This window comes from Urocitellus parryii, chromosome 13, assembly GCF_045843805.1.
Source record: "Urocitellus parryii isolate mUroPar1 chromosome 13, mUroPar1.hap1, whole genome shotgun sequence".
NCBI lineage: Eukaryota > Metazoa > Chordata > Mammalia > Rodentia > Sciuridae > Urocitellus > Urocitellus parryii.
This window is the reverse complement of record NC_135543.1, coordinates 27,303,687-27,328,731: the sequence shown is the minus strand read 5'-3', so window position 1 is coordinate 27,328,731 and position 25,045 is coordinate 27,303,687. Positions and strand designations below refer to the sequence as shown.

The 25,045-nt window shown below is 38.9% G+C and overlaps 1 protein-coding gene across 1 annotated transcript in view; it reads right to left on the bottom strand.

Annotated features, from left to right (window-relative positions):
* The window catches only part of Epg5 (ectopic P-granules 5 autophagy tethering factor), a 99,636-nt gene extending 81,475 nt beyond the window's left edge, over positions 1-18,161 (bottom strand). Inside the window, exons 1-4 of the mRNA XM_026398607.2 lie at positions 18,032-18,161; positions 3,024-3,971; positions 1,556-1,799; positions 47-183 (exon numbers count right to left, since the gene is read on the bottom strand). Coding sequence (XP_026254392.2) covers positions 47-183; positions 1,556-1,799; positions 3,024-3,971; positions 18,032-18,094 — 1,392 coding nt within the window. The 5' untranslated portion in view covers positions 18,095-18,161. The remainder of the gene's footprint in view (positions 1-46; positions 184-1,555; positions 1,800-3,023; positions 3,972-18,031) is intronic.
* Positions 18,162-25,045: the final 6,884 nt, after the last annotated feature.

Below are 25,045 nucleotides of genomic sequence, written 5' to 3'. Positions count from 1 at the left end.
TAGGGAAATAAAATAAAGATTGCTGTGTCTACTTCTGTTCCCTTACCAATTTCTGCAGCCAGAGAAGAATATCCTCATGGAACTGAGTATCTTCATTTACTCTCCTCGTGAACATGAATAAGACACTAATACACTCCTTCAACTGACACAGATCAGAAGGAACGCTGTCTATCTGTTTAGAAGCTATAAATTAAAGAGAGAATTAAAAGTGTTCCCACATGAATGGCATTTTATGGGAGGAAATTTTTGGAATCTTTGCTTAAAACAAACCAAACTATTTAAAATATTTGATGCAGATAAAAATCCAAAGAAAAAATTCTATCAAAATATCTTAATTTCATAAACCAGACTCAAAAAATCAAGGGTCAATGTTCGCTCTCATATGTAAAAGCTAGAGCAAAGGGCAGGGGGCAAGAAATTAAGGGTAAAAAGCAGGACGGGAGTGGGGGTAGGCTGGATATCATAAAGATATAGGGAACACCAGTGGCATAGAAGGGTTGAGAGGGAAGGAAGAGGAACAGGAGAGGAAGAAATGCTCAATAAAATCTGACAAAATTAAACTATGTGCACAGATAAACAGTGAATTCCACCTTTATGTATAGCTATAAAGCACCAATTAAAAATGAATTTAAAAAATGAATAAAAGGAAGACCAGTAGAGTAGAAGAAGGGGAATGGGAGAGAGAAAAGGGAAGCAGGGACACTGGGGACTGAAATGGAGTCACTTAAATTAAATTTGTCAAAATGAACCCACCTATATGGATAATTATAATGCACTAATAAAAGCAAAATGAAAAAAGATCTTAATTTCAGGGCTGGGGCTGCAGCTCAGTGGCAGAGCACTTGTCTAGGATGTGCAAGGCCCTCAGTTCAATCTCCACATCACCAAAAAAAAGAAAAAGAAAAAATATTTAAAAATTTTTACTAAGTAGTTGAGTATTTCAAAGCAAAGGAAACTCAACTCTATCACAATGTATTAGTTCCTATTTAAGAACCAGCAGATCTCTGGCCTACCCCCAGCTCTTGGCATCCCAAACAAAAACTACATAACTCAATAAGCATATTTAATGCTTAATATATCATATGGCTAAGGCTAATTTTTTAAAACCCAACATAAGATAAAAAATTCAGAACATTATATATCTTCTGCTAAAAATTAAATAAAACAACCCAATAAATTAGACAAGCAAAAACAAAGTGGAAAAGACGGAATGAAAAAAGTATTAGTTTTATATTCAAGCTTTATTTGGACTCCACTTGGTAACAAGCACTAGACTAGAACCCCAAGAGACATTACTGGTAGAGAGGGAGCTTTCTGGCATCCCACAGAGGCAGAAAAAGGCAGCCATGGGGAAGGGAGGCCTAGCCCTGCTCCCAAGAAATATCATTAAGACCGGACTCCATCCTACACCAGAGGAGGCAAGATAAAACTGCAAATGCAAATGATTCCTTGTTAAGACCAATCAGCACACAGTTAATTCAACCACGTTATACACCTCAGTTCTTTTTTCCATTTTAGAACCTAAGAAAGAGAGAGACCTTCAATACTTACACACCTCGGCCTTGCTGGTGAACTGCTAAGGACCTCAGAACAGCTGAGCTATTGAGCAATGAGTAGATATAAGACTCCACTTGCAACCTTGAGAGCACAGAAGTGTAAGAATGAAGGGCCAGGGTCTGGTGGAGGTGCTCACATTTGGCATCAAATAGCTTCTTCAGCTCCCCCAGTGCATTTTCATTCATCTCTACTCTCTGGTATCGATGATAGCCAGAAACTTTCACTTGATCTGCACAGATACCCTATCAGTGGATTAAAGGGTAAAATATGAAAACTGTTACTCTGCATTGAAGCAATCAGGCAGCAGGTAGAAGATACACAGGCTTCAGTACCATTTTCAAAGAGTTCATAATGGTGGTGCAGGGACAATGATACTGTGTAAAAAATAACACAAGCAAATACACCACCATCTGCCAAAGAGTATAAAGCAATCACGAGTTCAGAGATGGACGGAGTAACCCTAAGTCAGTGGGGAAAAGTGCAAGAAAACAATAGAGCCTGTCCCTAAGACTCTCACATGATTTTACCTTCTATTTAATGAACATTGAAGTCAACGTGATGTCCCCTTGACCTCAAAATCTCTTTGGATCTAGCCCCATTCTTCTTTGTGTTCAAAAGAAACCACCCTCCTTCTTCAATACTAACTCCTCCAGCTGTGTTCTTGTTTCTATCCTTTCTTTTTCAATATTTCCAATGTTTCTCTCTCCACAGTCTCCTTCCTATCCTCAAAGAAAGTTACCCAAGTCTCCCAGTGAATGAGGGCTATGGAATTAGAAATCACCTGTTTCTCCCCTAGTACCTCCTCCTGCTTCCCTCCAAAGTCAAGCTTGTCAAGACTGGAGTGGTCTTCTCTTCCTTGCCATCTCTCCAAGGTAACTATGAAATGGATTTCTTATGGTCACCTTGGACTCCAAAGGGTTACATCTAATGGACTTCCCTGTTCTCAGCTCCTCTCAAGCCTGATATTCTCCACCCATTGAATGTTCATGGGATTATGTCAAAGATCTCAAACTAATGGTCCATGGGCTGAATCTGACCTGGACACATGATTTGCTGTGGCTTAGACTGCACATATGTTCATGTGTTTAATTAAGTGCCAACACTGCCAATTAGGATCCTTCACACAAAAATGTGGGTTTCTAGCTTTTCTGGTAAAATCGTGAAGATGTGGCAATCTTGGACCATCACACCCTCAAAGCTACAATCAACTAGAACTCCAGGACAGCTGCCCCCTTGAGACCAGGCACAAGCTTTCCCAGTAACCACTGTCCCACTCAAAAGCTTCATTCCCACAGGTTATACATCTGTCCCTGTAGTATGTGACCTTGTGATCCCTGTATTGTCAACACTCTGGGTTAAGACAGGATCAGCATGGGTATGCAGGCCCGGATGGCATCAAAAGAATAGCAGGTCCACTGCAAATTCCCCAGGCTCTTGAAAGCTGTACAAAACAGTAGGTAAAATACCTGTACAGACAGCTGTTCCTCCTTAAAGTGCCAGAGTCGGCTTTTAGCATTTTGGCAATCAGACGTCAGAGTAAGTAGTTCAGCTTCAGCCAGCAGCAACTGCTTCCTACATCGTGAATAGTTCAAAAGTAACTCATAAAATTCATGCCTGTCCTGATGAGCCAAGCTGTCAAATTCTTCTAAATATGACTCAACATTCTCTAGCCATGAACCAGGCTCCAAGATTTTCAGCTGTTCTTTAGTAAATGGTACCAGTTCTGGCTGAGATGGAAGTTCTGGATAGAGTCTCTCACTACAAAGTAAGGGTTTCACTGCCACCAAGGCTGGCGCCTCTCCAGCAATTTCGGTTGGCAACTGGGGATACAGTTTCTTCACTCTGGGTAGCTGAGACACTTCTCTGGCTTCATAAGAACTCTGAAGACCAACACTTTGAAGCATCTCTGAAGAACAGCCCAGGGCTTGTTTATCTTCTTTCCTATTCTGAATTTCTCTGATTTGTATATTTTCTATTTCCTGATGAATAGAAAAATCAGAATGCAGTGTGCTTTCTGAAGGTCCACATGGTACCAACGTGTTTTCCTCTACTTCTGTAACACTCTTGGGGGTTTCTACTTTAGTTCCAACATTGTCTCCTGAGTTCACCTTCAGCCTGATTTCATCATTGTCATCCCTAATGTAAGTTCTGGACTCTTCCCCTTCTTTAAGGGACTGTGTGTTACATGTCAGGGATCCTTCATTGCCTAGAGTCAAGGAGGTGAGTGGTACATCAAACATTTCACTTTCATTTTGTCCACTGGCATCACTATTGAGCTGGGATTCAGTTAACACCTTTAGATAGTCTCCTTTGAATTCACAAGCTAGAGTAGGGATTTCCTGCTCTCTGGAGGTTTTTGGAAGAGAGATTTCATCAGACTCCTCCGTCCGAAGGGTTTCATATTTCTTCTTTTCCTAAAAGCAAGATTTATAATGTGAAATAATTTATAACAATAATTGATGTGTTTAGTGTAAGGAATTTTGAAGCCTAAAATAAAATCTAAATTTTATCATTTAACAAACAGATTCTAAATTCATTTCATAATGGATGTATTTCATTTTTTATATTACCTAATTTTGAGTGAGCTGAATTTGCAGATTCACTAATCTAATCCGAAAAGAAAGCTATCAAAATAAGCAGCAAATTATGATCTAAACATGAAAGAAGAAAGTCTTAACTGGATTGTCCACCATTCTTTTTTTTTTTTTTAATTTGAAAATAGTCTTTTTTTTTTTTTATTGGTTGTTCACAACAGATTGTCTATCATTCTGCTAGAGGTTAAGTAAAACAAAACAGTCTCCAACTATCTTAGGCCACCAATATGTTTGTCTTCATCTTCATAAACATGTTAACTCCAAACTCAACCAGATGGGCTCAGACCACTCAAGCACCAAATCAAACAACCACAGTATTAGATTACAACCTACAGAATAAAATAAATATCCATGAGCCCATACTGACATAATTACCTGGATAAATAAATATGTAAACAAAATTGGTGGGAAGTGAAGCTCTTCCATATAGAAGAACTCCAATAAATATAGAAGAAATCAGTAAACTTAGTAGAAATGCAAAAAAAAAAAAATAGGAAAAGACCATTAGGGAATTAAAGTATAAGCTCAATGGTACAGCAACTGCCTAGCATGTGTGAGACCCTAGATTTGATCTCCAACACCATAAAAAAAGGAAAAGAAAATCACCATTAGAACGCCATGATTATATTAGTCCATTTTCCACTGCTTTAATAAAATATGAGAGAGTAGGTAATTATAATTTATTTAACTGACAGTTTTAGACCTTCAAAAGCATGAAACTGGATCTGGTGAGAACCTCACACTGGCTCATCACATAACAGGAGCCCCAGCAAGAGCAAAAGATCACGTGGTGAGCCAGAAGCCAGAGCCAGAGCCAGGCTCACTCCTTTTATAACAACCTTCTCTTAATTAACAACCAGGGTCCCACAAAAACTACACCAAGGACACCCTACTAGGTCCTACCTCTTAAAGGTTGCATCATCTCCCATATCACCACGTAGGGACCAAACTTCCAACACATAAAACCATGTCCAAACCACAGCAATGGTAGTAATTGCAAGATTGACCAATGGATGTTAAAGTGAGTAAGCAAGAGCTTAACCAGGAACAGGTCATTTGCATATCCTCAAAGCATCTCCTCCCAAATATTTAGTGATTACAAAGGGAAAATGATATATTTCAATAGAAAACTCTGGCAAACAAAAACTTAACCAAATAACCAAGGTTAGCATCACTAGTAATACATAATACCATTAGATATTCACTGATAAAACATCCCAAGAAGAACTATTGCTTAAGTGATGTCCTACTACAATCTCAATCTATCATGAGAAAATACCAGATGAAAACCCAAGCTAAGGGACAATCTACAAAATAACTTAAGTGTTATGGTCATGAAAGATAAGACTGAGTAACGGTCAGATAGAGGCAACTAGAGATAAAACAACCAAACACAATTTGAGATCCTGGACTGAATCCTGGAACAGAAAAAGGACTTTAGTGCATGTATTTTTAAAATCCAAATGTGTCTATATTGCACTAAAATTAATATCTTGGTTTTGATAAATGTTCTGTGCTATAGAATGTACAGTGATATAAGATAATAACCCAAGTGGATGTTGGGTAAAGAGCATATGGACTCTCTGAATTATATTTACAACTCTCCACTAAGACCAAAATTATCTCCAAAAAACATAAAAATGTTAACCATTGAAAAAATAAAACAATGGTTTAAAAAAAAATCTCCAGCATTAATACACCAACTAGGTAACATAGGAGGCCCAGCTGACTAACAAGAAAAAATTATGGAAAAATTTTAAGTAACTGTTAAAAAAAAGTTGCTACATTCAAACAAACTAAAAACCTGACTAAAATTACTCAAATCTTCCTTTGGCTATGAAATTTTAAGGAAGAGCGTTATACAAGTTGTCAGTATTTTGTTTTGTTTTTGGTACTGATGATTGAACCCAGGAGTGCTCCACCACTGAGCCACACTCCTGCTCTTTTTTATATTTGATTTAAAGACAGGGTCTCACTAAATTGTTTAGGACTTCACCAAGTTGCTAAAGCTGGCTTTAAAACTGTAATCCTCCTGCCACAGCCTCCCAAGCTGCTGCGATTACCAGTGTATACACTGTGCCTGGCTTTATTTTTTAAGACAGGGTCTCACTAAGTTTCTCAGGCTGGCTTCAAACATGCCATCCTTCTGCTGCAACCTCCCAAGTTGCTGGGATTACATGTGTGTGCAAATGTGTCCAGCATGATGTTAATGATTTTGTATTTTTGTGCTCTGAATGTCAAAAAAAAAAAATTGACAGTTGAACAGTCAAAAAAGTAGGGCCCTTCTCTGTTAGGAAAAAAGATAAATGTTTTTGAAATGGAATTTGAGGTCAGTCTGCTAAAATGACCAAAGCTGCCAAACATTTACAAGTATAATGATTCAAGACTGAAAGTGCCTCTCCAAAATTACTTCACTCCACCCTGTGAACGTCTGGATATTAGATTCAGACTTCAGCCATACAATGTGTGTCTGATACAAATCAGTTGGTTAAGCTGTCTAAAATCACAAGTAATAGGAAAATATGAGTGTTAATTAGAAAATGAAAAAGGAGGCTGGCTCACTTTGTCAAGTGTGATGTTTAATACACTTATTTAAAAAATAAACTTATTTCTCAGACTGGGAGGTCAAAAAGAAAAAAATAGAAGGGAAAATGGTTACTAGAGTGCAAGAAATGTTGGTGTACTGATCAGGGCAGAGGCCAATTTTAGTAACTGGGACAATTAGAAAATAAAATTAATAAAAAAATTTCACTCTCAATAACACAGAAAAAATCAAGTACTTGAGGATAAATTGAACAAAAGAAGTAATATTTGTATTCAGAAATTACAAAACATTATTGAAAGGAATTAAAGAATATTTAAATGGAAAGGCAGTCCACGTCTTTTGCAATATTAAGATGGCAATACTCCTCAAGTCCATCTACAAACTTAACACACTTCCTCGCAAAATTCTAGCTGCCTTCTTTTAAGAAATTTACAAGCTGATCCTTAAAATTCACACAGAAATGCAAGGAAGCCAGAATAGACCCAAAAATCTTGAAAAAAAAAGTTGGAGAATTTATACTTTGCGAAAACCTACTACAGCCAAGCATAGTGGCGTACACCTGTAATTCCAGCAATTCAGGAGGCTGAGGCAGGAAGGAATCGAGTTCAAAGCCAGCCTCAGTAACCAGCAACTTATCAAGGCCCTAAGCAATTTAACAAGACCCTGTTAATTATTATTCAATATAATATAAAAGGGACTGGAGATGTGGCTCAATGATTAAGCACCCCTGGATTCAATCCAGGTACTAAACAAACAAAAGAAACCTACTACAAAGCTACAGCAATGAAAATGGTGTAGTGCTAGTATATGGACAAACAAGCAGATGAACAGAACAGAACTGAAAGTCCAGAAAGAAAGCCTTGCATTTATGGTCAATTAACTTTTAACAAGAGTGTCAAGATCATTCAATAGGAAAACAATAGTCCTTTTAACAAACAGAGCTAGAGAAACTTGGTATTCTCATTGCAAAAGGATGACTTTGGATTCCTGACTTATAGACCAAACTTAATCAAAAAGATTCACAGACCAGAGCTAGGGATGTAGCTGAGTGGTAAAACACTTGCCTCATGCATAAGGCCCTGAGTTGAATCCCCAGCAACACCAGCCAAAAAGAAAGAAAGAAAAAAGAAGAGGAAGAGGAGATTTGTCTCCTGTCTGACTTTAAAAGGAAAGCAAACAGTCCAACAGAATAGGAGATGATGTTTGCAAATCAAATAAGAACTTTATACTTTAAGTATACAAAGAATTCTTATAACTCAGTAATAAAGATATAAAACCCAATTTTTTATTGGTTGTTCAAAACATTACAAAGCTCATGACATATCATCTTTCATAAATTTGATTCAAGTGAGTTATGAACTCCCATTTTTACCCCAAATACAAATTGCAGAATCACATCAGTTACACATTCACATTTTTACATAATGCCATATTAGTGACTGTTGTATTCTGCTGCCTTTCCTATCCCCTACTATCCCCCCTCACCTCCCCTCCCATCTTCCCTCTCTACCTCATCTGTTGTTGTTCAGTTCTCTCCCTTGTTTTCCCCCCCTTTCCCCTCACAATCTCTTATATGTGATTTCGTATAACGTTGAGGGTTTCCTTCCGTTTCCATGCAACTTCCCTTCTCTCTCCCTTTCCCTCCCACCACTCGCCTATGTTTAATGTTAATCTTTTCCTCATGCTCTTCCTCCCTGTTCAGTTCTTAGCTGCTCTCCTTAAATCAAAGAAGACATTTGGCATTTGTTTTTTAAGGATTGGCTAGCTTCACTTAGCATAATCTGCTCTAATGCCATCCATTTCCCTGCAAATTCCATGATTTTGTCATTTTTTAGTGCTGCACAATACTCCATTGTGTATAAATGCCACATTTTTTTTTTATCCATTCATCTATTGAAGGGCTTCTAGGTTGGTTCCACAGTCTAGCTATTGTGAATTGTGCTGCTATGATCATTGATGTGGCAGTATCCCTATAGTACGCTCTTTTAAGGTCCTCAGGGAATAGTCCGAGAAGGGCGATAGCTGGGTCAAATGGTGGTTCCATTCCCAGCTTTTCCAGGAATCTCCACACTGCTTTCCATATTGGCCACACCAATTTGCAGTCCCACCAGCAATGTACAAGTGTACCCTTTTCCCCACATCCTCGCCAGCACTTATTGTTGTTTAACTTCATAATGGCTGCCAATCTTACTGGAGTGAGATGGTGTCTTAGGGTGGTTTTGATTTGCATTTCTCTGACTGCTAGAGATGGTGAGCATTTTTTCATGTATTTATTGATTGATTGTATGTCCTCCTCTGAGAAGTGTCTGTTCAGGTCCTTGGCCCATTTGTTGATTGGGTTATTTGATATCTTTTTGTTTAATTATATAAAACCCAATTTTAAAATGGGAAAAGAGCCGGGCGCAGTGGCACACACCAGTAATTCCAGCAACTTGGGGGGCTGAGGCAAGAGGACCACAAGTTTGAAGCCAGCCTCAACAACTTATCAAGCTTCTAAGAAACTGTGAGGCCTTGTCTCAAAATAAAAAATAACAAAGGATGGGAATGTGGTTCAGTGATAAAGTGCCTCTGGATTCAATCCTGAGTTTCAACAAAATAAAATGGGAAAAGGATCTGAATAGGTACTTCTTCAAAGAGGATATGTCAATGGCATATAAAAAGGCACTCAACATTATTAGCCAATAGAGAAAAGCAAACCAAAAAGATATAGGACAACTACTGTAAAAAGTCAAATAAAAGGAAGTGTTGGCAAGGATTCAGAACATTTAAAACCTTCCTACACTGCGGGTGGAATGAATGAAACACCAGTGGCCACTATGGAGAGCAGGGCTGCGCTGGCTGCACCCTGTGACTCCAAAACCAGCTGAACTATGAACTTCCACCAGGCCAATTTATAGTATGTGAATTTTATCTCAACAATCTGTTATAAACAAAGTGAGTTAAGAAATGAATGAAAAGTAAGCAAGCATAGAGTAAAATGTTGAACAGATGGAGTTTTATTTAGGGTACTAAAGAAAAAAAAAACAGAAGGCAGGGACCTGGAAGCTGTCACAGGATGGGTCACAAAATTCTTATATGGAAAACTACACCTCCCCAACTCCAAGGCCACCCTAAGGTTTCTCCCCTAGCCTGTCCCTCAGGCAGTTTTACTTTCCCTCTGGCCCCCTACCACTTCACCCTACCCCACCCTGCTGCGTCCTCTCCCCAGCTCCAGGGATGCCCCCACAATTTCAACTTCTTCCCATCGCCCTAACCCTCAGAGTGCAACTCTATCTTCCTGGGAATAATCATAACCATACTGATAGCAACAGTAAGGCAGTTAGACAAGCAAGAAAAAGATTTTTTTCTAACCCTACTACTCTACCTGGACAAACACAGAAGTCTTAGTTTAGGTTTTTATTTCCCCAGAGGGTGGAACTCACTTCTTTAAAAAACACAACCAAAGAAAACTCCACCTTGGCCTCAGTTAGGGAACTTAGTCTAAGGAGGGGATTAAACCAGAGGTGCCCCAGGACAGAAGGTCAGGAAAAGGTGATTCCTTTGATTCAAAGAATGGATCTGTCAGCCCAAGGGAGACTGATAGCAGGGGGATGGGCAAGTGCAGGAAGCACAACTATCTAAGCAGATGACAAAGACCTGACTCTGCTCCTTCAGAGATCCCAAGGATAGGGACATGACCTCTGAAGTACACAGGGAAAGTAAGGGGATTTGCTATGATCTTCATCAAACATTAGTGCCTCCAGAGTGATGATGAGGGTTCCCTGTGGCTCACTCTACTTTTCCAAAGAACAAAAAGGGAAACAGATCCTGAATGGTCCCCAAGCCTCCAGCCTCTGCTCCACCGCAACTCATCCCAAATACAAATGTTAAGACTGGTCTCCCTAGAACACCACTCTGAAAAACAAAAATGGTCAAATCAACTCTGGCACTGAGTGCCCTCAATGACTCAGCTATGACTCTGTCCCAAGAGAAACCTTTCCATACAGGCTTCCCTTGGAATTTCTGTAACAGGTCCTTACCATCAGGCCCAGGTCCTGCAATATCCCATGTGGTTATTTATCTTTATATTCTGACTCCCCAAATACAACACAAGTATCTAGATGACATAGACTGTATTTTAGGTCTCTTTGAAACCTATCTACTACTGATTTTTGACACTGTATTCAGTAATAGTTAAGATAATAGCAATAACCTGTAATTCATAACTACCTACTCATGCTGGACTCTGTCCCAGGTACTGGCATTCTAAGATAATGAAATTATTGAGTTATCCAACAAATATTTACATCAACAATGTTCTATGGCACATTTAGAAGTTCATTTTTATATGATTTTCCAGAAAGCACAAAGAAGATTCAATAAATTCAGAACAAAGAACTTTCATTCTGAAGTGGAAATCTATTTTTATACTTAAAATGTAAAATTCTATTTCATTAAATTTTTTTTAAAAAAGAAAACTTGCCTCCAGTTATTTTGCCTTCTTAAGTACAGATAATGATATAGGACACATTATATATAATAATCATCATAAACTGCGAAATAAAATCCCAACTCTATATGTATCAACTCAATGTACTATCAAACCACCTGTTCACAAATCCGTACTTATATAATTCTAAGCAAAAGACATTTCTTATAACTAAAAATGACCAAGGATATTAAGAAGAATCTATATTTTTTTACTTTTTCTTGGTTTCAGGGATTAAACTTAGTAGCACTTAACTACTAAGCCACATCCCCAGCAATATTTATGTACTAAATAAGTACATTTATTTTTTTTTGTAGATAGGGTCTTGCTAAATTGCTTAGGCCCTCATTAAGTTGCGGAGGATGACTTTGAACTCAATATTCTCCTGCCTTAGCCTTCTTTACATCTGACCTCCACATAAGTTACATACAGGTAAAGAAACAATTTAAAAGTCATTTGACAGGAGAAAGAACAATCAGGAAACAATATAGAAGTAGAAGAGACAAGGATAAACATAAAAAAAGCATTCTTAACTATAATTAAATACACCTTGGCATAAAAGTGTATGGGGGCAGGGAGCTAAAGAACATACAGACTGTTAAACAACAGTTATCTCCAACACATGGAATGCTGGCCATCTCATTTCTGAGGGGCGTAAATTTCTGTGTGTGAAGTGTATACACTGATACATACTTTTGTGAGCAATGAGAAAAGTAGTCATTAGTTATCATTTTCATTTATTTATTTTGTTGTTGTTGTTGCTGGGGATTGAACCCAGAGCGCTCTACCACTGAGCCACACCCTCAGCTCTTTTTTCTTTCTTTCTTTCTTTTTATTTTTGTTTGTTTTTGTGGCACTGGGAATTGAATCCAGGGCCTTGTGTATGCAAGGAAAGCATTCTACCAACTGAGCTATATCCACAACCCTGTAAGTAATCATTTTTAAAAGTTATTTTTAAATTCTGAAAAACAAATGAGAAGTTTCTATTTATTACTTGCATCAAACTGCATTAAGTAGAACTACAACTCCTTCCTTAAAAACAATGAGGTACTTCTTCACCAACATGATGGTTCAATTTTACATATTTTATAGTATACTTATAACTAAATTATTTTAAGGGCAGAGTGTGCCTACCATTCATGCCTCTATCATAAGACTTAGCATAATACCTGGCACAGAAAAGATTTGAAAAGGGGGGTGCGGGGGGCTGGGGCTGTAGCTCAGTGGTAGAGCACTTGCCTAGCATGTGTGAAGCATTGGGTTTGATCCTCAGCACCACATAAAATTAAACAAATAAAATAAAGGCATTCTCTCCATCTACAATTACAAAAAAAATTTTTAAAGACAGTATTTTAAAAAATGAAAAGAAAAGAAAAAGGGGAAGAGGCAATGTGTGGTGGTGCATGCCTGTAATTCCAGTGGCTCGGGAGGCTGAGACAGGAAGATCACAAGTTCAAAGCCAGCCTCAGCAACAGCAAGGCACTAAGCAACTCAGTGAGACCCTGTCTCTAAATAAAATACAAATAGGGCTCAGGATGTGGCTCAGTGGTTGAGTGCCCCTGAGTTCAATCCCTGGTACAAAAAGAAGCAGGGAACAGGGGTGGACACTCTAGTACTACTACTATCACATCAGTGCTCTCAGACAAATTTCACCAGCTCCTTTTGGGATACACAAGAAAGCTACCAAGTAGGAAAGCTTGCAGAGAATGGGGACCACACACTTCTCTCTGAACACTCCTCCTCCTGGGCTGCCACTTCTCCAGTGCTGCCCTTACTAATCTTAACTTCCTGTGTCAGCAGCATCTGGCTTGCCTGATCTCTCCCTCCTCCTTCCCACACTTTCTTTGCTCAGCTTCTAGGGCACTACACTCTCAGTAGAGAGCACCAGGAACACATCCTACCAGGATGGCTGCACCTCTTCTCCCCAACCTCTTAAAATAGGAGTGTCCCTGAGTTCAGTTCTTGTCACCTTTTTAACTATAATCATTCTCCAAATGACCTAATTCAGATTCTGGCTTTAAATATCATCTATTTGCTAATGACTTGCAAATCTCTTTCTCCAGCCTAAAGCTCCCTCTAGTAAAATTCACATACCCAACCCTACTCTCCTGGTGAATGCCGAAAATTAACACATCCAAAACACATCTAAGCTTCCCAGAAAAACCTGTTCTACCCTCTGTGTTCCGACAGTTTCTACTCACATGCCACATCCAAACCTCAGCAAATCCTCTTACCTCTCGGATTTGAAACACTTCCTTGCACCTTAGCTACTATTATCCTGGTCCAAGTTATCATTCCCTCTTGCCAGGATGGCTTCAAGTCTCTTGAATGGTCTCTGTACTTCTACCCCAGCCCTTCCAACCCTTTCTCAACAGAGAAAACACAGTGATCCCTGAGAGCTTTAAATGAGGTCACATCCCTTGTCTGCTCAAAACTTAGGGTGATTCTGTTCCTGACAAGGACCTATCCTTCTGACCTCAATCGCCATCACTCCCCCCACCGTGTAACTTTACTCCAGCTGTTCCCTCTGCTGAAACACTCACGCGCATAACCCACATGACAAAATCTCTTTATCTCTTACACACCTTCACTTAAAAGTCACCTTCTGTAAAACCTACCCTGCCTACCTATTTAAAACTGTATCCCATCCTACTTCCTCACCTGTATTCCCCAACTCTTTACCTGTTCTTTTCTTTTCTCCACAGCATTTACACCTACTAATGTGATGTATACTATATATGTACATATATACATATATACAAGTATATGTGCATGTGTATACACACACAAACACACACACACACACACACACACACACACATTCTGGTGGTGCTAAGAATTAAACCCAGGGCCTCGTGCATGGGACAAGCACTCTACCACTGAGCTACATCCCCAGCCCTGGTATATTTTAATTTTTATGAGGTTTGGTTTTGTTTTTCTTTGCTTTTTGTCAGTCTTCTCCCTCAAGAAGCTTCATGAAGGCCAGTTCTTTGAGTTCTTTCTCTTTTTTTACTCCAAGTGCCTAAAACCATTTCTGGGACACAACAGATGATCAACAACTGCTTAACATGTGAATGGACATTAGGAGACACAAAATTAACTAAGTCATACTACACAGCATGCCCCAATTCAGTCTCATATCCCCTCATGGTGGGGAGGGACCAGAGGTAGAATTCAATGCCTAAGCAGGGAGCAAAGGGATGGCGATTTAATGATCTTCTGGTGTCTGCTACCAGCTTTCCAGGAAACCTCTCAATTCCTCCTTAGCAATTATTAGATGCTCTTACTATTAATAAGTTGTTGGTATTCAGAATTTAATATTAACTGTAAAAATACTTTCTATAATTATGAAATCTGTTACTCCTGAAGACTAAAGTTCAAATCTAAGAATTTACTTTTCCTGACCCAAAATTCACCAAGATCAAGGAAGTCAGGGTCCTCAGAGTTGGGAGATGTTTTAGCAAAGAATGATACTAAAATGAAAATGTTATTTGAACATTATCTAATGTTATCTTTAAGGTACCAGATGAAAAACACCATACACCTAAAGGCAATGTAGTGCGTGAGGTCACCTACTAGATGATTAACATTGAGGAATGTAGGTCAGCAGCTGGGTAAAATCCAGAAGCCACTCAAACTAAAGACAATAGCACATGACACTATCCACTTGAGCTGTGCCTTGAAGCTACTTTATAGCTCTGTAAACAGTGGCCAAATTGTATCACAGATGGAAAGGTTTCATTAATAAAGGACTATAAAACAATGATGAACCACAATCAGCATTAAGAAAGGCATCTACTTATTCTAAAAGAAGAGTTAGTTTTCTTAAATTGACAAGGAAGAGGGTCTTGCTGGTGGTGGACTTTTTCTATTTATTTTCTTATACCACCAGAGGAAATTTACTAGAGTGAAATTGAGTGACAAAGGTTAGAAGTATACTTCAATTCTGGCATTTATTTCTTCATTCCACAAACATTTCACTAGGCATGGTGGTACACCTCTGTAATCCCAGCACTTTGAGACTCTGAGACAGGAGAATGGCAAATTCAAGGCCAACCTCAGTAATTTAGCAAGACCCCATCTCAAAATTAATTGGGTATCAGGGGTGTAGCTCGAACAGTAGAGCATCCCTGGATTAAACACCCAGCCCCACCCCCAACACACACACAAATTATCAAGTGACTTCAGGAGTTGTGAAGGGTACTGGGAACAAGACAGGTCCCTCCCTCAGTGAGTTCACAATAGAAAGGAGAAGACAAATGTGTCAAAGTAACTACAAGTAAGATGAGGGACACAGAAGGGGGGCAAAGTGTTACTGAAGGAGAGAGTAACATGAGAAGGCTGAGGAAAAGCTTTTTTCTGAGTAAGTATTTAAACTGAGACATCATAAATGAGCAGTAGTTGGCTACATGAAGAGGGCCTAGGATTAGGGTGTCAGGGAAGAGAAAACAGCATGTGCAAAGGCCCTGCAGCAGGAAAGGATCATATGGTTGAGAATCAAAAGAGAGTGGTAATAGAACTAAAGCTGAGGAGGAAGAAGGCCAGATCATGCATGGATTTAATGCTTTTAACTCTAACCCCTGGGAGATGGGAAACCTAGGAAAACTTTTGATCAAACAAGCTTGTTTAGAGAATGGGCAGCAAGAATGAGTGTGAGAGACTAATTCAGTAGAAATCCTCTTTGGAGAAGGGTCATGATAATTAGAACAGAGAAGAATGGGCAGAATGAAAAGAAGGGAAATATAACTGATAAATTTAATGACAAATTAGATTTACAGGGCGAGGAAAGAGTATGTACCAAAGATTTCTGGTTTGAAAAAATGCCTCTGAAATGAAGGTTTCTTCATAAACTTTATTATTATTTTGTTAATGCAGTACTGGAGATTGAATCCAGGGGCAATTTGCCACTGAGCTACATCCACAGCCCCCCTTTAATTTCATTTTGAGGCAGGATTTTACGAAATTGCCCAGGCTGGCCTTAAACTTGCTATGTTCCTGCCTTAGTTTTCCCAGTTGTTGGGATTATAGGCATGCACTATCACACCTACTCCTCATTTTTTTATATACTGGGGATTAAACCCAGGGCTACATTAAACCACTGAGCTACATCTCCAGCCCTTTTTATTTTTTATTTTGAGACAAGATATCACTAAATTGCTTGGGGGCCTCACTATATTGCTGAGTATGGCCTCGAACTTGCCATCCTCCTGCCTCAGCCTCCCTAGTCACTGGAATTACCGGCATGTGCCACTGCGCCCAGCTCCTCTTCATAAACTTTTAACAGTTAAGAAAACAATCTATTGAATGTTTGTCTAAGAAATATGTCAATAAAATAAGCAATTGGCTTTTGTGGAGGGATTCAAAAGTAGACACTTTTTAATTTTTTAATTTGGAAATTGTTTTAAACAAAATAACTTGAGAATCCTCTTTACTGATCATTTTTAAACATTTATAATGTTCTACAAATAGAGACATCTAGACATATGATATGAAATAATTATTAAGCTACTGATTGAGAGTCAGAATTTCTGACTTACCTGAGTTCCATGCTTACTGAATGACTCTGGACTATCATTTAAACCATCTATGATTTAGTTTCATCATTTACTTGAGGAGAAAAAAGCATAGATATTAAGATTTTAGATTCTACTCTCTACAGACAACTGATGTTCATATGTTATGTACTACTTACTCTATGTTAATTTCCAGGGACTTTATGCATGCCTGGTCAATAAGTTTTCTCTTTCTTTTATGTGTAGATAGTTCTCTACCAATCTACTACAATGTAAAGTTATTTCTCTTTAAAGTATTTCTAAAATGAGGTACCAAAATGGCTTTCTCAGTGAGTGGCTCCTGACAGACCTGGATGCACTGATGTGCCTAATTCCACTACAACTTTTAAGAAGACATCACAATCAGAGTGATCCACATAAGTCATTTTCAGTAAATAAGACAACCATGTAAAACCCTGTTCCCATTGGGTGGGGAGGATCAGATTATGGCATCATGCTTAAGTTACACCTGCTCTGGAACACCCACTACTTGGAAAGAACATTTTCTGTAGTTGTAACACCATCCTCTTTGCTTCGTTTATATAAATTGCTTCAGGTAAGCCAAATTATCTAGGTCCGGCCATCTAGGAGTCGCATTTAATCTATTCCGTGTAAAAAAATATATAGGGACAAAATGAAAATCCAAACTTACACCTAAAAACAGAACAAATCAACTTAAAACTACATTAATAGCAGATGTACTCTAAACCAGGAAACTCGAAAAACCCAAATAAGTCCCTACTATGTGAGTCCTGCCTGGGGCTAATTTCTAGTCCATCATAAACAATTGGGATAGGAAGAAACAGCAGTACCACCCTGAATTTTGAAAGTGAAGAGGACTGACACATCACTACAGTCTATTTTATATCTGTCGCTACCCATAAAGCTCAGACAGAGGATACTGTCTCAATGTGGAGGAGAGGTCTCTCTCCTCTTGGTGAAAGGAGAGACTAACAAAAATCCCACGTTACAAAAAAATAAAATGAAATAAATAAGATGCAATTAAAAGGGGGTGGGGAGGTGTTTCACAGCAGGAATCCAAACCCTGGTGAGAAAAGTCAAGAAGGGAGCAGAAAAGCAAGAGCTGGGTAAGATCAGAGGAGGAGAAGGCGAAGTGGGTTCCTGACAGTGTGGCAGGCGGAGCTGGAGGAGGAATGGAGGTGCAGGGCCGGTGTCAATGAGTGGTGGGATCAGATGCTGGAAGCGAAGGATGCAGAGGCTCAAGGAATGGGAGGAGAGTTGGCTCGAGAGGCCCAAGGGAAAGAAAGGAGGCAGCGCACTGCCAGAGCCTCCGGAGGGAGGCACGGCTCCTCACCTTGGTTTTAGTCCGGCTGGCCTTGGCCTTGGCCCGGCGCTGGGGCTTCACCGCCTCGGCCATAGACACAGCCGAGACGCCGTCGCCGTTTGTTTTTATGAAAGCCCTGTTCTTCACACAGCCGAACCAGTTCCGGCCTCCCCGCTGTCACATGATTTAATCTCCACCACTCCCAGGCAGGAGGCGGCAACTCCGAGGCTCTAAGGGCCGCAACGTGGGACAAACCAATCTGGGACGCTTTTGCGCTGGGAGAGAATGGCCCCGCCCCCTTCCTCTTGCCTAGACTCCACCCACTGTTCTGGCAAGCCTGCGCCGGCTCCGGCTCCTCCCTGCGCACGCGTACTGTGGCCGTTCCGGGCCCTAACTGTGAACGCTCTGGCCTGGGAGTCCGCTGTGTTCACCTGACTCAAAGAAACCGGGATCTCTTTGGAACCCGGGTGCTCTCGCCTACTTCGCCCAGGTTGACTTTAAGAAGTCGGAGGAGGGCGCTTGTCAATCTCTTTTTTTTATCCTGAAATAATCAGATCCAGTTAAATAACTTAAATCTCTTCACTGCACTCCAGGAAAGAAACGTTGATGTCCGTTAGGAGTGCACGTAAATTTGCTCTTAGAAATGGTAGTACTTGCCTTTTGAAATGTCGGGAGGATCAAATGGGCTAATTGCGAAAGGTATCTACAGCTACAGGCATCTCAATAAATGGTATTTATTCATTATCATTGCCATAGAAATTCCAGGCTGGGAAAAAAGACATATCCTCCAAAAAGAACATAAATAAAACAAATAAGACTCATAAAAGTACATTGTATATTTTCTGGCTAGGGTTGTAGCTCAGTGGTAGAGCGCTTTCCTTGCATGTGTGATGCACTGGGTTCGATCTTCAGCACCACCTAAAAATAAATAAAATATTGTGTTCATCTACAACTAAAAAAAAGTTTTTTATATTGTACACTTTACATACTTTGCTTTATTTGAAAATTCCAGAGATGAAAAATTTGGGCCCATCTCCTTCTCCTAGCTCTATGATTTCTCTTTTCCTAAGCATTTAGCACCTCTTAAAATTCTATAGAATTTGTTTTTATGTTTATTATTAGTGCTTGGCAGTCCTCTTAGAATGTGAGCTCCTCAAGGGCAGGGTTCTTTCTTTCATTCCTTGATGTATCCCAAGGGTTTCTAGAAAATTGTCAACACAGACAAGATTCAGTGAATCCAGCAAATGTATCTGACCTGTTCTGTCTGGTGTTGGAATTACAGTTGAGATAGACTGTATGGGAAGAGAAAAAAAGACTATTCATTCATCCATAGCACACTCCAGAGTGAAAAATCCAGGAATATAGCATGGGAATTGGAAAGGACTTCAGAGTACAGTCTGTATGATGTCTTGTTTGTGAGTTAATCATATGAAATACAGTTTGTGGGGAGTTGTTTTGTTTTGTAGCAGTGTCGAGGATCTAACTAAAGTACTTTACCTCTGAGTTACATCCCCAGCCCAGTTCTCTATGTTTTGATTCCAAATCTTCAACAGCAACCAAAATGTTATCAAGCTACCCAGAATGTATATTTGTGTATCCTAGGGTTGGTGTATACAAATCCTTAGGGGATTGATTCCAGGATTCCCTTTCCCTCATGATCTCTATACCCTTCACACTTTAGCCCCTCAGACACCAAATCTGTGGATGCTCAAATCCCTTATATAAAATGGTATTGTATTTACATATTCTCCTTGCTCTTTTTTACTTTATTTTTAATTTTTAATTGACATATAAAAGTGCACAGATTTATGTTTTGATACACATATACACTATGTAATGTTCAAATCAAGATAAGTGTGGGAAGTGATGGCACTTGCCTATAATTCCAGCAACTCAGGAAACTGAAGAAGGAGGATCACAAGTTCCAGGGCAACCTTGGAAACTTGGTAAGACCCTATTTCAAAAAAAAAAAAAAAAAAAAAAGGAAGGGAGAAGAGATGAGCATGTAGCTCAGTGTAAGGTACCAGTGGTTTAAATCTGCAGTATAGGAGAAAAAATCAGGGTAAGATTTTTGAGATGTTTGATGTTTGAGATGTCAGGAGTATTAAATGGGCTAACTGAGAAAGGTATCTGCAGCAACAGACATCTCAATAAATGGTATTTATTCATTATTATTTCCATAGAAATTCCAGGCTGGAAAAGAGACATATGCTCCAAAAAGAACATAAATATCTATCTTCTCTAACACCATTTTTTGTGAACACATTCAAAATATACAGTTTATTATTTATAGTCATCCTACAATGCAGTAGAACACCAGAACTTACTTATTCTATCTAACTAAGTACCCATTGATTCACCCCACCCCATCATCCCTCCCTGAGCTCAAGCAATCCTCCTGCCTCAGCTTCCTAAATAGCTGGATGACAGGTACACACCACCATGCCCAGGTACTATTGGAAACTTCTGCTGATATTTCTCCCAGTTTGAAATACCCTCACTGGTCTCCACCAATTCAAATTCCTTTTCACTCTTAAAGTTCTACTATGTACTACCCACTACTTGGTCTGCAAGACAGAACCAGTACTTGCGTGTTTTTGCAATTTTACAGTTTAGTTGGGAAGCCCACACAACGCATAAATAAATCATGATGTTGCTATCTGTGGGGAAAAGAGATCTACTTTGAAAAGATGGAATAAAAAGGTTACACGAGGGCAGGTGAGCTGCATATAAAAAGGAGTTAACCAAGGAGGTTGGGAGAAGGAAGAGAAGGGAGGAAATGAGGGTCCTTTAGAAAGCAACTCAAAGGAGGCTGCTTTAGCTGGTGAAGAGACCTGGCAAATTTAAATGTGTGGTGTATATGAAATTGAAAGCTAATCTCAAAATAATTTAACAGATTAATTTCAAAAAATAAAACAACTACAAATTGTCTTTTCTATTTATAATTGCTGTTTGCAGAGATGCTAAAAATTTTGCCTTGAGAGTAAGCAGAGCCAAATTAGCAGTGAAGGGATTTGCTACCCTGTGCTGTACCACCAACATTTCCTGAGCTCTTACTATCTTCCGGGTGTTGTTCTAAGTACTTTTCACATATTAAATCATTTGGTTCTCCTAACCCTACAAAGTTGATGATTTTATTGTTTTCATTTCATAGAGAAAGTTAAGGCTCAGAGAGGTTGAATTGTTTGCCTAAGGCCACACAGTTACTAAATAGTGGAGCTGAGATTTGAACCTAGGCAGTAATACTACATAAATAGGCTTTTAAGATAGGAAGCCAGGCTTATCTTCTCCACATTTGCAGCTTTCTATACTTACACATTGGGGACAAGATAAAGTTCAGATATATTTCATTCTAGAAATATTGCCTTGAAAAAAATGTATGTTCTCACTTATATTTGGAAGCTAAAAAAACTAATCTCAGAAGTAGAGAGAAGAATAGTGTTCCCTAGAGGACAAGAACATGAGGGGATAAGTCATAGATGGGAGGGATAAGTGCTGGTGCTCTACCGAACAGTAGGGTGAATATATTTGCACAATTCATTACATATTTTACAAACAACTTAGAAAAGAGAAACTCCAAATCTCCAAACACAAAGAAATGATAAATATTCAAGGAAATGGAAATGCTAATTACCCTTATTGATCATTACACATTGTATGAATGTATTGACTTATCACACTGTATCCCATAAAATGTGTACAACTATTTTTAATTTTTTAAAAAGATACTGTATTCTTCATAATAGTCACAGTATATTGACTGTTAGTTGTTGAGATTATACACTTTTGCTTTCCTTCAAAAATTTCTATAATATCTTAAAATTACAATGTATTTTTTTTTTTTTTTTGAAATGTGGTCTCCCTGTGTTTCTCAGGCTGGTCCCGAACTCATAGGCTCAACCAACCTTCCTGCCTCAACCTCCTGAGTAGCTGGGACTACAGGCATGTACCACCACGCCCAGTTAAATTATAATTATTTTTAAATGTGTCTGCAAACAGTACAGATGTCCATGTGCCAATAAGTTAATTCTCCTCTCCCAGAATTGACTATTATAACAGTTCAGTGTTATTTTTTCCAATCCATATACAAATAACACACTCATGAATACTCAACGTCTATGTATATATCATCTGTGACCTTTTAATTAATAAATCTTGGATATCCTTTTTTTTTCAGAAACAGAAAATTCTACCTCATTTTTTCCCTTAGTTAATTTTTATTTAAATAGACTTCTGATAGACATTAAACTGCTTGCAATTTTTTCTCTATTAAAAACAATGCTTGTAACAAATAAAAAATGCTTATAAAAGTGATCATTCTTATATATGTCTATACATGTGTATTTTTTTCAATTTTTTTGTAGTTGTAGATGGACAGAATGCCTTTACTTTGTTTTATTATTTTTATGTGGTACTAAGAATCGAACCCAGTGCCTTACATATGCTAGGCAAGCGCTCTGCCACTGAGCTACAGCCCCAGCCCTATGAATATGTATTTCAATAAGATAGATTCTTAGATGTGAAAATGTTTTCAGAGGCTGATTCTTGTTTCAATTTTGATAAATATATGTCAAATTTTTCTCTAACAGGTTGTGTTAATTTTCACTGCAACTTTGAGAATTTGAAATACTATTTAATCTCATGAGAAAAACCCTGATCAATTAAAAACGGAACTAGTCTTTCATAAAAAGACTATTTCTCATATTATAGCATTACAAAAATTAATGTGACTATGTCGCAATCTGGACTAGTACTTGTCATTTGTTATAACTAGTTTGGTGAAAGTTGCCAGACTCACAAAGGAGCCCTGGGTTGATCTTTCTTATGCTTGCTTACAAAATCCATTGCATGGTCTCTGGTTGCCATCTGGTGGCCATTCCCCATTGATGCAACATCTAACATGATTTCCGAGAAGTCATTTAGTCTACAATAATCAATTACTTCCTTTACAACATTCTGTAAAAGACAATATTTCATCATTCTTGATTACTAAATACATTTTTGCAAAACTGAGAAGCAATCATGCAACTTCTAAGTTATTTCAGTGTCTTGAGACAATACACTTGTGGGACAAGCAAATACCAAAAAGGGCCAGCCTACATTTTGTTAGCAGAGTGTCTTCCTTAGATAGGGTCTCTTCCATTAACAGAATTTTGTTTCTATAAACAGGAGAGCATAAAAATATTTGTCCTTTATTCTGTTATTGTCCTCATAATCTTCTCTGCTAAAAGAACAAGAAAGTTGAAAAGTCAAAGAAATAGACATTTGCAGCCCCAAAGCATCTGACACTTTTAGGGCCCCCACTCACATTCTGTGACATTTACATTTCTGAGTGTGCAGCCCCAAATCCCAACAACTAGCATCTCTTTGTCTCGAGCTCCCTTTGACCACTGGTACGGAAGTGTCAGAGAAATAATACAAACTGAGGCAACCCTCAGCCAGTAACACATGTGGAAGTTGGCATATAAATACAGTTACAGATTGAGTTATGTCCCCTCTCCAAATTCCTAAACCCCTAGTATCTCAGAATGTGACCTTATTTGGAGATTGGGTCTTTACAGGAGAAATCAAGTTAAAACGAGATCATAAGGGAGGCTTCTGATCTGTTACAATTGTTGCCCTTACAAAGAATGACAATTTGGACACAGAGACCTATAGAAGGAAGACATCAGGAAGACACAGAGAAAAAGATGGCCAACTGCAATGCGAGGAGAGAGATCTGGAACAGATTCTCCCTCAGTCCTCAGAACAAACCAGTCTTGTCCACACCTTATCTTTGGAGGACTTCCAGCCTCCAAAACTGTTATTTAAGCCACTCAGTTTATGATTACAACAGTTCTAGCAAACTAATACTAACACTCAGTTCCCTCACCCCTTCCTTGGCTGAACTAGTTCTCAGATAGTATATGCTGTTTCCCAGAGTCCTCCAGGGGAATTAAGCCCCAGTTTCCCACATCAGCAACTTGATTGATAGCATACTCTATTTACTTCCTTTTATTCCCTTTCTCACTTCCCATTCCACGATTGATGTTTTCTTAGTTCACCTCCTCAGTACACTTCTTGATCTCAAATCCTTTTCTCAGTCCCTCTTTCTGGGGGACCTCAGAGTAAGACGGCTGGTATCATAAATGGTACTCAGCAGTAGTGTCAGGATAGCATTCTGCAATTATTCCCACCTGGCCAAATGACAAGCATGTCACTGGCAGTGGAATATGATCACATATGTGCTGCAGCATCATAATGACTCTGGCCTCCCCTGTGGGGCTTGAGGTATAAGTCAGGTGCAGGAGTTCACCCAACATCAATGTCTTTTAAAGGTATGGAGGCAAATGATAATAGAATAGGTTGGTTATCAATTGTTGTTTCGGGCTAAAGAAAATCATAAGTTCGGGTCACTCAGAGAATAGTGGGGACACCAGAAAGCTGCTAAGGTGGCATTTAAAGAGATGCAAAGAGCCAAGAATGGTAGCACATACCTCTACTCCCAGCTACTTAGGAGGCTGAAGCACACGATGGCAAATTTAAGACCAGTCTGGGCAACTTAGTCAATTTTGTGAGATACTGTCTTAAAATAAAAAATAAAGTTAAAAGGCTTGGGGATGTAGCTCAATAATAGAATGTTCCTGGGTTCAATCCTTACTGTCACAAAAATGTGCAAATAAAGAGATGCATTTTGAGCCAGGTGCAGTGGCACACGCCTATAATTCCAGCAGTTTAGGAGGCTGAGACAGGAGGGTCTCGAGTTCAAAGCTAGCCTCAGCAAAGGCAAGGCTCTAAGTGAGACCGTGTGTCTAATAAAATACAAAAATTGGGCTGAGGATGTGACTCAATGGTTGAGTGCTCCTGAGTTCAATCCTTGATACCAAGAGAGAGAGAGAGAGAGAGAGAGAGATGCATTTTGTAAAATTATAAAGGAAATATGAATATTTTTTAAAAATGTCACTTCTAAATTACGTCAGCTTTCTTCATATCCCCTGAGTCATAGACAAGGTGGGCACATCAGAAATCCACCCTGCAATGGATATGGTGCGCAGTGCATTCTGG